Source organism: Perca fluviatilis, chromosome 11, assembly GCF_010015445.1.
Source record: "Perca fluviatilis chromosome 11, GENO_Pfluv_1.0, whole genome shotgun sequence".
In the NCBI taxonomy this organism is placed as follows: Eukaryota; Metazoa; Chordata; class Actinopteri; order Perciformes; family Percidae; genus Perca; species Perca fluviatilis.
In genome coordinates, this window is record NC_053122.1 from 32,279,010 (window position 1) to 32,292,457 (window position 13,448).

Consider the following 13,448-nt stretch of genomic DNA (forward strand, 5'->3'; position numbering starts at 1 on the left):
TTTTCATCTACCATCAGCGTGTCAAAATGTTCAATACTTTGATTTATGACCAAATACCTGCAAAAATATTGACATTCCCATTAGTGTTCATTGTACTTGTGTTTAGTACTAATTAACAAATGTTAGCATGTTAAGCAGGTCCCCATACTTGAGGCCCTGCAGTGGCGGTTCTAGATTGAATTACACCCAGGGCGAGACCCCCTTCAAGCGAAACCCCCACCCCCCCAAAAATAACTATATTATAGTGTATATTTATTTTAAGTTCTGATAACTTATGCTGTCATATTTTGTGCAGAATTGTGTTTATTGTCTTTTGGCAATGTTGGAGGTAGAGATTGTGCACCTAAAAAAAAGTGTGTTTCCTGTTGTAATATATATATATATATATATATATATATATATATATATATATATATATATATATATATATATATATATATAATATTGTAAATAACTGGATTCTCTTAAGTGTGTTTTTCAAATGTTCTAATGAAGGATTTGTGCAATTGAGAAATATAATTTTATTTTTCACTTATGTTGTCATAATAAATATATATACATGTGCCAAAAATATATACAATCAGATATAAAAAATATAACAAGAGCAGAGAGCAACAATAATATAAAATATTAAGAATGATATGCAAATAAATATAGAATAAATATTCTAAATAACAGAAATCCTTCACCACACAAATGTGAAAACACACTAAAAAAATTCTAATTATTACACTATTGCACTAAGAACAGAAAACACAAACTAAAACTAAAACCTGACCTTTCTGGCCTTCCTTGATGCAAAATCATCAATGATGTCATCGTATGAAATCTGCTCCCCTATTGTATGATTGATACTGACGAAAATGCCAGTGAGCCTTCCTGGGACATGGTTGACCTCAGGTATGACTTGATCAACTTTAGTTTGGAAAAGCTCCTCTCTGCTTGAGCCACAGTGACTAGGGGCCCTATTTTGCACTCAGCGCAATTGCCTTTGTACACCGACGCATGTATCATTCCTATTTTGCACCCGACACACAGTGGACTTTTCCCTCCACAGACACACATTGGTAAATTAGGGAATGTATTTACGCTCTCGGGGGCGGTTCAGCGAAAAGAGGAGGCGTATTCTGGTGCAAAAGTTCCCTGGTGCTATTTTGCATTTTCAGAAAACAATCCCGCCACTGACCAGGAAAAACCTGGTCTAAAGTCAGTGGCGCTAGTCTAAAGTCAGTTGCTCGTTATTCAGATGCTATTTTAGGGGCGCATGCTTGGCCATAATGTAGCGTGAAAAAGAAAAATATTACTGAAAATGCGCTTCAGGTGTTTGGATAGATCAGGAGGCACATTACAGTACAGTCCTCAAAAAGTCGCAGCATTCTTTGTGGCTTGTTGTGTTTTACACAACATTTCCATGAATCATGGATGTGTTGATGACATAAATGAGGAAATATTAGAGGACTTAAGGAGACGTGATGTTGAACTACGGTGGGATTGGACACTCGATGCGGGTGGACGGAGATGGAGTGGGGGGCGGGGGGGAGGTAGGGGCACAATAGGTGCAGGTGGTGCGTTTGGAGGCCCACCCTCCATGGCTGCAGCAATCCTCTCCATACTGTGGAGATGCAACCAAGAGACCGCAGCCACCCGGTCAAGACGGGCATTTATTACTTTGCCGCATCCCAGACAGCTCCCACTGGCGTGCGCCAGGCAAATCCGCCATCATAATAGCAATCCGCCATGGAACAAGTGCGCCTGCTCTTAAAGGGAATGTGAGATGACGCGCTGATTGGTTATTTTCACGTTACGCCCAAACCACACCTAGCTACTTCAGACCAACCCATTTTAGATTTGCGTCGGGCGCAAGAGTCATTTATCCCGCCAGTATAATAGCAACAGCGCCCGCGATCCCGCCCGAGATCCGCCCACAAAGCTACTTGCGTTTCACGTTTGATACTTGCGTTTCAGATCGTTAAAATAGGGCCCTAGCAGAGTAAGTGCAATCCTGAGAGCAGTCCAAAAGTTGTGGTAGATCTCCGATAGATCCTTATCATGCATAAAAGTGATAAGCTCAAGGAGGCTCATGGTCCCCCGTTCCCCCATTTGTCTTGACCGTTCCTTTTGGGAGACCAAGCAACATAGGCGCCGATTTATGTTTTCCTCCGTCGGTGCTCATGGGCACACGTCCTTTAAAAAAAACAGTAGGCATTTTTGCATTTCAGACACGAACACACCCCTATCAACTCAATAATAAAGCCGTAAAGTAGGCTATCTTTCAACTCAGGATAGGATTGGAGATGAAAAGTTGAACTGACACATAACCGCGATCAGCTTTGTGGGTGCTCAGTATTAGCGGAGCACCAACGGTATTGGTGCCTATGCCCAGCAACCTGTTTGACCCAGAGGTGAACTGTCACCCAGGTCCCCCCTCCCCTTTCCCCTTCTCACAGCTTCTCTGTGCACGGTACCTTCTCAGCAGGGGCGCCAATTTGCCAATTCCCCACATGGTGAAATGATGGATAATACAGTAGAAAACCGCTTCGAGGATTTTTTTAAGTGCTCGTGCCGCCCCCCATGTGTCATGAAAAAATGCTGACAGATATCGCCGCCGTCAGGGGGAAAACCTTGTATGTCCAAAACTGAAAACATTTTATCGAGCTATTTCACCTCAGATGAAGTCAGACGAAATCGCCATGTCACTGATTAAATACAATATATGGTTTGTAAAATCCACAGACAGACGTAAAGGGTGACCAATAGCATTGACAAAATTTGGAAATACAAGGTTTCTGCCTGACAGCAATGATATGTTCAATGATAGGGTTCAAACCCGGAAGTTACTTACTTGGCTAATTGCCTGCATAAACGTATGAGTAAACTCATGTCAACTTAGACTGTAAACATACAACTTAACTGTCAATCAAAATCATGCTCACTGTTAAGCTTTGCTAGTCCCTTAGGATTTAACCTGCACCTGTTTGAGTTTCTAGCTCATCTATTCTAAGGAGGCTTTACACTTGCCTCGTTTAGTTTGTTCAAATCGCACTAGAGTTAGTTTGCCCCGCTGGTGCGGTTCATTTGGGCAGGACCAAACAAGCGTACTGAGACCTGCTTGATGAGGTGGTCTCGGTACGCTTTCAAGCCAACTCAGGAGCCTCAAACCGCACCAACTATACTGTATATATATATATATATATATATATATATATACTCCTCCAGTCTGAGCTAATGTCTCCAGTAGTCAGATGTGTTTCTCTCACAGAAATAGATAGCAGTCAAGCTCGCCATCCATCACTCACATCTCCGTGGTCAAACCAGCCACCGCTAAAGTTCAAGACAGACACCGGTGTTGTTGTTCGACAATTTTTCGGATGTGTGGGTCAAAGCCCATGTTCAGCATTCTGTCAGCCTCATCCAGCAAGAGATAAGAACGGAGCACAAGCAGAGCAGAGTGAAGTGACCAGAGCACACGTAGCAACGTCGCTCACGAAACAATGTCTGATTATTGAAATGAAATGAGCTGGTTTGACCATGGAGATGCAAGAAATATGCACTAGTCCAGAACACACCTTTTCCTGTATTTACGTTCTTGCTCCCGCCCCAGACACATCCGACCAGTAAGAGGAGTGAAAGTTCTTGCGTGATTTGTAATAACGCATTTTAGTACGCTTGGATTTTGCCAGGTGTGAAACCAAACCAAACCAATCGCTCCAAGATTACAAACTCATCTGATTCGGACCAGAGCAAACTAACTAGGTGTGAAAACCCTAAGAGAGTCAGTGTTTTCCACCAAATATTAATGCTTCAACTCATGTCTAATGGAATACATTGAAACTTGTGAATACTTCATACTTAAATGTTAAGTGCACTTGATAAAGGGCTAGTTAGATAGCACTTGTATAGATGTTTAATTAGGCTCAGTCTGATGGGGAAAAAAAGAGGACAGCATGAATTAAAGATATTAAAGACATTAAGGATAATATGTTTGGACACTGAGGCTTTTATTGTGAAGCTCTGTCTATTGTACCACTGGGTCATTACGCAATGAGCGGGAGAGAGGATGATATGATATACCTAACATCATCCCTTAGGGTAATGGTGCAGGGCAGCAAGGATGGAGAGGAGGAAAGAAAGGAGGAGGAGGAGGCAGGGAAGAGAGACAGAGAGAAAGAGCTGCAGAGACAGGGAAAGACAGCGGGAGAGGAAGGGAAGAAGTGAGATGATACAAAAAAGAAACACAGGATGAAAGAAATTCTCAAAGATATGGAGAGAGATCAATATAAAGATAGAGATGCTGTAGTTAGAGTGGTAAGGAAGTTACAGATTATGGAAAGGAACAAGAAACGCAGGAAAAAGGATCGTCAGAAAGAGAAAGAAACAGCAAGAGACGTTAAAAGGCACGAGAAAAAGTACTAAAGTTGAAAAACAAAGAAAGAAAGAAAAAAAATAATAACAATAAAAAGAATAAAAAAAACAAAAATAATAATAAGAACAATATTAAAAAAAAAAAAAAAAAAAAAAAAAAAAAAAAAAAAAAAAAAAAAAATTTTTTTTTTTTTTTTTTTTAAAAATGGAATATCCTGGTATAATTAATTATCTGTCTAATACACCACCAATCTCCAATACTCCTTACATCATTCATGCCTTCTATCTCTCAATCAATTCCATTCCTCCTTTCTTTCCTGTCTTCCTCTTTCTTTTTTCCCCCCCCCCCCCCCCCCCCCCCCCCCCCAACACACACTGTAAAAAAAAAACACATCCCAGGAGACTGTGTGCTGGTCTGAACAGAGTTATACACAAGGAAGTGGGCCCCTAACTCGTAATAGCTGTTAATTTTTCCATAAATCATGCATAACATGACCCACATGTAAATCACTCATGTCAGCAGGATATCACATCCCAGCAACTCCATCTTCTTCTTCTCTTCAGGAAACAGCAGCAGCTCCCATTTCCATTGTTTTGTCTCTGACTCCTGCAGATGAAAGATGCACACAGGTCCAGTCTGGGAAAATCACAATCGCTTTTTTCCGTCAGGTTTTAGGAAGTAGCCTATATTTTGGCACCTTAACTTATTATGAATAGATAAAATACATTGATGACATTCTTTATTTACATAGAAACAAAATGTTTATGTAAGTAGTGGATCTGCCCATCTGCCATTGATCTAATTTTTGTGCTAGTAAAATATAGAAGAAATAGTTTTTAAACACTTCTCTCTTCATCTTCTACATGACTTCTCCGTCTGCCTCTGTATGTTGGTGTGTTGGATGATGCATTTCAAGTGTGATTTGTTAATTGTTTAACCTATGGTGTTCAAAATGCCTTTCGATAGACAAGCTGAGAACAAGTGAACTTGTGTTGAACTATGGCTTATATACAGTACTTGTATGTCAAGAGTGTGACAGTGATGAGGGTTGTTTTTGTAGAGACAAAGTAAGAGTTGTATCATTCACTGAAAATGTCTTGCAACTGCATCGCATTCTAGTCTACTGAGGCTTTTTGTAGTTGCAAAATTTGCACAATTGTGTGTTCTTATTAGTCCCCCTTTGATTGTTTAAGGGGTATTTTAGGGGGCCGAAGTAAGAGAAATGAAGTAAAAGATCGTTTGGATTAATATGGCTTTTAACGTAGCTTTTCTCCTTCTCGCTTTGCCTAAAATTGCTTAAAGAACTTTCCTGTGGACAGTTCTTTTGGAGCATTCTGTAGAGAGGGAGAGGTATGGAAGGAGGCAGGCAACAAAGGTCCCGGGCCAGATTCAAACTGTTTGACTGTTAGAACATCAGAGCAAATTGGTGGCTCTAATAAGAAGCCATGGCTCTTTAATTTGGTTAGCTGACACCAGAAGTAAGTCAGTAAAACTGAACTTATATAGCACTCAAAACTGGATTACAAAATGTTTCACAAAGGTACAGAAATAGGCAATAAGTAAATTAAAAATAGGTCCGTAGATTGGATTTCAAACATTCAACAGAATTTACTGGCCTGATCCCCGGGGGAAGATTTTTCTATAACCTGGGAGCCAGGACAGCAAACATCTTGGTCAAAACAAACTCTGATACAGTCTGTAAAACTTCCTTGTATCTTGTGTTGGATACAATATTTCAACATCACATCATCCGCTTCATGTCTGTCCAGAACAACCCGACCAAACAACAGCAATAGTTGAGCGTTTTAAGGTGGATTTTCCCTCAAACTTCAAAAGGAGAGCACAATTCACAGTCACAGCAGTTGTCTTCTTGATTCAGTATTCAAAAGGAGCGCTGATGAACATCAAAGTGCTTCTTGTGAAGTCTGAAGATTCCTGTGTTCAATAAAGGAGCCTTCTCCACAAATAACACGACAGGTCGTGTAATCCTCCTGACAAATCGGTAAATCTCCCTGTTGTTTGCACCTTTGTGGTTCAATCCCACTGAGACGTGTCCCTCAGAGCCACGGCCTGCTTTATTAACCAGTTCTGCCTTAATTAGCTAATAGGATTGTTTTAACCATGATCCAAGAACAGAATAGCCCATGGGAAGACAAACACCAACTCTGTGCTAGTGTGTGTGTATGTGTGTGTTTGTGTGTGTGTGTGTGTGTGTGTATGTTTGTGTGCGTGTGAGTGTGTGTGTGTGTGTGTGTGTGTGTGTGTGTGTGTGTGTGTGTGTGTGTGTGTGTGTGCATAAATGAAGTGTGATTTAATGTCGCATGTGTGCAGGAGCTTCTGTTTATGTGAGATAGTGTATGTTTGTGTGCCCATGCACGTGTGTGTGCATGTGTCATCTAAGGCACCCCAGTCTCCTTCTCTGCCTTAATTAACACGCCTTCTTGCAAGACTTCTCTGGAATATGAAACAATTTTACCTGATGATGCAAACGGCTGAAAACAGCGCAGGGTGGGTGCTTCGCCTCCTCACCTGACACTTTCTCTTTATGCGAGAGCGTTAATGTATGCCGGCTCTACACTTGTAGTTTTTATATCCGTGTATTTTAGCGCCACTGCAATAGCCAAAAGGCTTATTTTGCTGGAGGAAATGTGTGTGTGTAAGCAAAATCCTTTGTACTCTGATGAAAAAGAGCAGGCTGTATCACAGCTTGGCAATGATGTTCTTGCTACACAAGCGCACTTACACATCCCTGCAGACAGACACACACACACACACACACACACACACACACACACGTACCCACGCAGAGACACACATAAGCCTCATTAAAGTCCAGGGAAAACTTGAAAAGGGGGCAAGTAAGAGACAAAACAGATGCAGAAGGCACAGAGGAATGACAAATATGCAAATTTTATCAATTGAGCTCTGGGTCCGGTTAAAAAGAGAAATGATTCAAACCAGATAGAATAGAATAGATCTTTATTGTCAACACAGAAACACAGTTTAGCAGCTCTCAGTTTGACTGCATAAATAACAAACAAACAACAACCAAAAATAGCTCAATTTAAATATAATATAAAATATAAAAATCAATATAAATAAGCACGATGAGGTGGTACTATATACATATATGAGGTAATTGCCATTCCAGTTCTTGTGGTTAATTGCAAATTAGTCTTATAGAGGGAGGATATGGAGAGGAGGAGGGTTTGTGCATTTTACTGCCTGTGGGAAAAAGCTGTTTCTCAGTGTGTTTGTTCTGGATCTGATTGTCCTGTATTTTTTTCCAGAGGGCAGGGGGGAGAACACGTAATGTCCAGAGTGAGTGGGGTCCTTTATGATACCGTTGGCTTTCTTTTGGAGTCGGACAGTGTTTGTTGTGACACTGATCTGCTGCCTATTTTATGGAATAAAAGCTGTCAAATCTCCTGGGTCCCTCCATTCGGCCAATGCATATGTGCAGAAATGCAGGCAATTCAATTCAAAACCTTACCGTGCCCAGAAGAGAAATTTCCCTCACAGACAGGGTTCATATTTAAACACACTTGCAATAAAAAAAACACATAGTAAAAAAGGAGAATAAAAACACCATATACACTATAAAGACGCATAACAAATCAGCCCAACAGCCACCATATGGACAAGCACCAGTCGATAAGACCGGAGAGGGACTGTGTAGCTCGATACAGCGCAATAAAAGATGGCAGCTCATGGCCAGGTCACAAGAAAAGGAACTTCACATTGATTTCCCCTCTCTGTCCCTGTGTTGCAGTGTGGTGCATTCGCTTCTCTCAGGAGCCGGCGGACCAGTCGGTGGTACTAGGAGAACGGGTGGTGTTGTCCTGCGTGGTCTTCAACTACAGCGGCATCGTCCAGTGGACCAAGGACGGCCTGGCCCTCGGCGTCGGGGAGGGTCTCCGAGGTAAGGGCAGTGGTGGAATGTAACTAAGTACATTTACTCATATACTGTACTTAAGTACACATTTGAAATACTTGTACTTTGCTTGAGTCTTTTCTTTTCATGCCATTTTCTACTTCTACTCTGTTACATTTCAGAGAGAAATATTGTACTTTTTACTCCACTACATTTATCCGAATCTTTAGTTACTTTACAAATTAAGATTTTTGCACACAAAACACATGTAGTTTATGAAATATGATGTTTTATTATAAATCAATATGCTGTATAGCCCTACAAGTCCAGCTGAAATGATTCGTCCATTAAACACAAAACTGTTTGGATCGTTTCCAGTCTCTAAAATGTGAGGGTTTTTCTGCATTGAGTACTTTTACTTTTAATACTTTAGTCCCGATGATACTGCCATACTTTTACTTAGGTAACATTTTCAATGCAGAACTTTTACTTTAAAAAGAGTATTTTTAGAGTTGTATTAGTACTTTTACTGAAGGGTCTGAATACTTCTTACACCTCTGGGTGAGGGAGGGGAAAGAAATCCTGTGGTGGGAGAGGGAAAAAAAACCTTGCAGCTTCACCGAGCCTCAGGGATCAAAGTGAAGGGAAGAAGGGGAATAACTCAGCCACGGTTTCGGTTCAGTTTTGACTGTAAGAACCCTGACAAAAGCTTTTATGGCTGAAAAGTGTAGTTTTTTTTTTTTAACATTAAGGGAATGAACACTGAACAGAGAGGGGGAGAGAGAGAGAGTTAAGAGCCAAGAGGCGTGTTAGTGACAATCTGGGCAAAAATGAGTCCTGTATATCATGCCGAATTAGAGAAAATCCCTCACAGTGCTGACAAAAGCAGACGCACATTCACATTTACATTTTAAGCCGACACGCACACTTACTGTGAGTGCAACAGTAAAATACACTTCATTTTAGAGATGGGGATTTATCACATGCAACCAAAAGTGAGGAGAGCCAAAGGGTCAAAACCACAAGAGAAGAGGGTTTTTTCTGCATTTTGAAGATGGTCAGAGGAAACTGACAAGTGCCAGAATAAGAGTCTAGGACTGGGAGAAGAAGAAGAAGAAAATGTCCTTCTCTGTTGACCTGATAAATGACTACAGCTGCTGATAGCTCTTACTCTTTGCCCAGATACATTTTGGCAAAATATTTCAGAATCAAAAAATTAGCTTTCGGACTTTTGTCCGCGCGGCTTTGGCTCAGGTGGTAGAGCGGTTTTCTACCAATCAGAAGGTCGGTGGTTTGATCTGCAGTCTCAGTGGGGGGGAGCCTGGAGTGGCACCCTCTGAAATATGATTGGCCCCCCTTATTGGCTAGAGTTCTGTGAATCTGACAAATTTGATTTCCGTTGATCATAATACTGTCACTTTTCTGCCAATCACTGCCTTTCTCTTTGGTTAATGGATATACACTTTGATCACACATTTTATGGCAACTGTGTGTGGAAATTTAGTATAGCCCTATACATAGGTCAAAGGTCAGATTACCTGTTTTGAACAATGGATGCCAACAATAGTCAGAGAGCAAGGGGAGGAGGAGGAGGAGGGAGAGACAGGGGACAACAATCAGGAGGAGGAGGAGGTGGAGGAGGGAAGAAGAGAAAGAAGGAGAGCCATCTCTGATGATATCAGGGCCACATTTATTCATAATGTGATCAACCACGGATTGACCAATGAGAGAAGCCCAACTTGAGTAGCTTTACAGTGGCGTCCATACTGCATGCAACTATCTAATGATTATTTGAGCATTACAAATCAATCAGACTTTGTTATGCACAAAGTGCATACAACCCTCCACGACACACAAGCACGCACACACACACACACACACACACACACACACACACACACACACACACACACACACACACACACACACACACACTACTACAAACTACTTTTGTTTTATTGTTTCATGCTACTGTATACAACACTGTGCTACTCTTACAAATGTAATGTTTTGCCCAATCAATATTTCTTGTTTTACTGTAGCCTTACATTGTTTTTTACAGTGCACTTTTCAACCCCTCTCAGCAGATCACTTTCTCTCTAGAACATTGTAAATGTAGATATAAGCCTATGAAAGACAAAAGAGCTTTAGATTTAGAACAACAGTGTGTACATGGTATATCCAAAAAATTACTATTATGAAAAAAGTGTTTGCCATTTGATGCAAATGCTTCATTTTGAGATGTGTTTATGTCATTGTGAATGCAGTGTTTCATTTTGAAGGAGATGTGAGGCATTTTGCATTTTGTGTGTGCAGTTTTAGGAATTGTGTGTAGAGTTTTGAAAAAAGGAGACATAGTTTTGAAAATGTGTGTAAGCAGTTGGAAAAAACTAATTTTGCATCAGTGTAGTTTCAATCAATTCTATAATAAATATGTATTCAATATGCATCTCTCCTTATAAGACGATCCGATACGTCTCTAGATACATGGGCTATGATGTGATTCAGGGATGGTACATGTCATTATGCAACAATTCAGTGCAATATGACGCAGTCTGATACAGTTCTTAACATTTGTTTAATGTAGACGTTAATTTTACATAATAACAAAAAATTTGCCAATTCTATAAAAGTGACATTGCTTACCTTCAAGTTGATATATTACACATAAGACCAGGGAATCCCATGTATTTTTGTTACTTTATGGGAAGGAAAAAAAATGGAAGACAAATTAATTTTCAAATTACATTACAGTCGTGTATTACTCATGTCGTGTTTATCGCGTTTCCTTTTACGCTAGTGGAGACGCTGTGCAGAATTAGCAGCAAAGCTTTAGCCAACCAGTTCGTAACTTTGGAATCTTGCAATCGACCGGTTCATGGTACATTTAGATCGATCCAGGGGTCAGCGTATCAATGTAGTAGTACCTTGTAATCAAACAAACTGCATATGGGCGGTAAACCACACTGGCGACTGGTCAAAACCTGTTTTTCGTCGAATAATCTGTGTTTTTTTTCATTGTTTGTTTTTTAATCTTTTATCCATCAACGGCATCCGATATCTTTGATGCTAAGCGTCATTGCTGTGGTATTTCTGCTATGCCTGTCAATCAAACTGTGACAAGGACTATGCCATCTTGGTTCTTACGGTTTGTGATGGCGAAGCTAAAGTTTTTGTCGGTGACACAACGAGGACCCAAACTCAAATGTCACACCTAATACTTTGTTTTTCTTCTGTTATTTCCAAACTTACGACTGAGACTGTAAAAACTTAGACAAAGCTTTCATGACCCACATGGAACCCTATTCTCAAATCATTCGGTGATAAAGGGTAAAACAAAGCAATTATTCATATATGAAAATGTCACAGATATTTACTTTAATGAAAAATCTAATAATAGAGTATGCTCAACAAAAATTACCATTATGAACGATAAGTCCATCAGCACTCGCATACTTTGTGCCCTTTCAGCTCTACATCACATCGTGAATTAATCCACAAAGAAGACACACACACACACACACACACACACACACTACAGCACACATATTACATACACATACACACAGACACAAACAGACACACAGGCACTCAAGTGCTAATCTGACATGTGATGCGAATCTTGTGTTCAACTCAATTTAATTCACAGGTTCAGTAAAGGTCAGCTCGTCTCTCTCTCTCTCTCTCTCTCTCTCTCTCCCCCACCCTTCTCTTATTTCGTGCTCCTCCATCTTTCAAACTACAGCTCCATCATCACTTGCTTTATGTGTTCCCCAGATCCCCTCCGTTGCTTTTCATTTCTCTTCCTCTGCTCTCCTCTCACCCATTCCTCCTTCCTCCCTCTCTCTTTTTATGTCGGTAATGCTCTCTTTGTCCTTGCAGCCTTTTTGCGAGCATGCGTCCGGTGATAAACACACCGGCATTTGATAAACATGTTGTCCTCTCCGTCTCCTTTTCTCTGCTTTTCAGCCATCCATCATCACCTTCCGTCCGTTATTTATCCATCAGCTGTCTGCGCTGCTATTCCTCCCTCCATCCTTGACATACCGTCTCAATCTTTTGCTTTTCATGTAAACAAGAGGTCATAGCCACGTGCGGAGGAAAGTCTGCAAGTCGTTCCTATGTCCACCGACAAATAATGTATATTTATTCTGATCTACTGAGGTGATGTTGGTGCATGAAACGTGTGACGCGTAAGAGATTGTTGCTATGTGCCCTGTGAGATTTTAAACCGCTGTTGATGACAGTGTGGGAGTGCAGATAAATGTGCATTAAATTCAAACCTGCAGTTTGCACACACACACACACACAGACACACACACACACACAAACAACACACACACATACACACACAGAGGAGATTATCATTTGTTCATTCACTGACAATTTTTTTTCCCCAAACCACATAGTGGGTATGTAAATCTTAAATACATGCAATACAGAGCAACCCCTTTTAGAACTTGATCATTGCAGAATAAAATGTAGCGACATACACACACGCAGGAGATCTGCGTTCATTCAGTGACAAAAACATTATTTTTATGACATAGTTGTGTACTGTATGTATTTATTAAATCCATGAAATAAAAAGAAAACCCTTTTAGTGTTTGATCAACGCAGAGTAACATGTAGCTACATACACATGTGTCTATCATGTTTACATGTATCAGTGCAAATACCTATAAAACACACACACTCCTCTGCTCACTACCTAGAGGCATTAGTGGCAGTTTATTATTCCTCCTCCTCCACCTTCTTCTCCTTCTCCTTCTCCTTCTCCCCGGGGGGCTTTCACCTCTGTGGTTGCTATGCTGCGAGGTGCTAGAGGGGATGATGTAATCTTCACTAATACTTTGTCCCCCCCCCACTCACCAACCCTCCTTCTTCCTCTGCACACCCAAACTGCCTGCCTTTGCCATCTGAATCCATGATGTCATGTTAGGATTGGGCACGGAGGATCAATGAGTGCCCCCTAGTGGGACGTCACGCTCAATTATATCTTTGTCTGAGAGCCGAGGGTTCAAACAGAGAGAAAAGGGGCTGTTGTAATTGGAACGGCGCTGCTTGGTGTGTCATACAGGATCTGATGTAGCATCACTGTGCAATCAATCAGATTTTATTCGCGATTAGTAAGATTTCGGCTCCTAACGGTCACAAAAACAGAGTTATCGAAAAAAAAAAATTGTATGAAGGGAAATTTCACTGTTGATT

At 40.8% G+C, this 13,448-nt stretch overlaps 1 protein-coding gene across 2 annotated transcripts in view; it reads left to right on the forward strand.

Moving 5' to 3' along the window:
- Nucleotides 1-13,448, forward strand: part of kirrel1b (kirre like nephrin family adhesion molecule 1b) — a 93,440-nt gene that overhangs the window by 46,802 nt on the left and 33,190 nt on the right. For both annotated transcript variants that reach the window (XM_039816142.1, XM_039816143.1), the window contains exon 2: nt 8,136-8,285. In XM_039816142.1, coding sequence (XP_039672076.1) covers nt 8,136-8,285 — 150 coding nt within the window. The remainder of the gene's footprint in view (nt 1-8,135; nt 8,286-13,448) is intronic.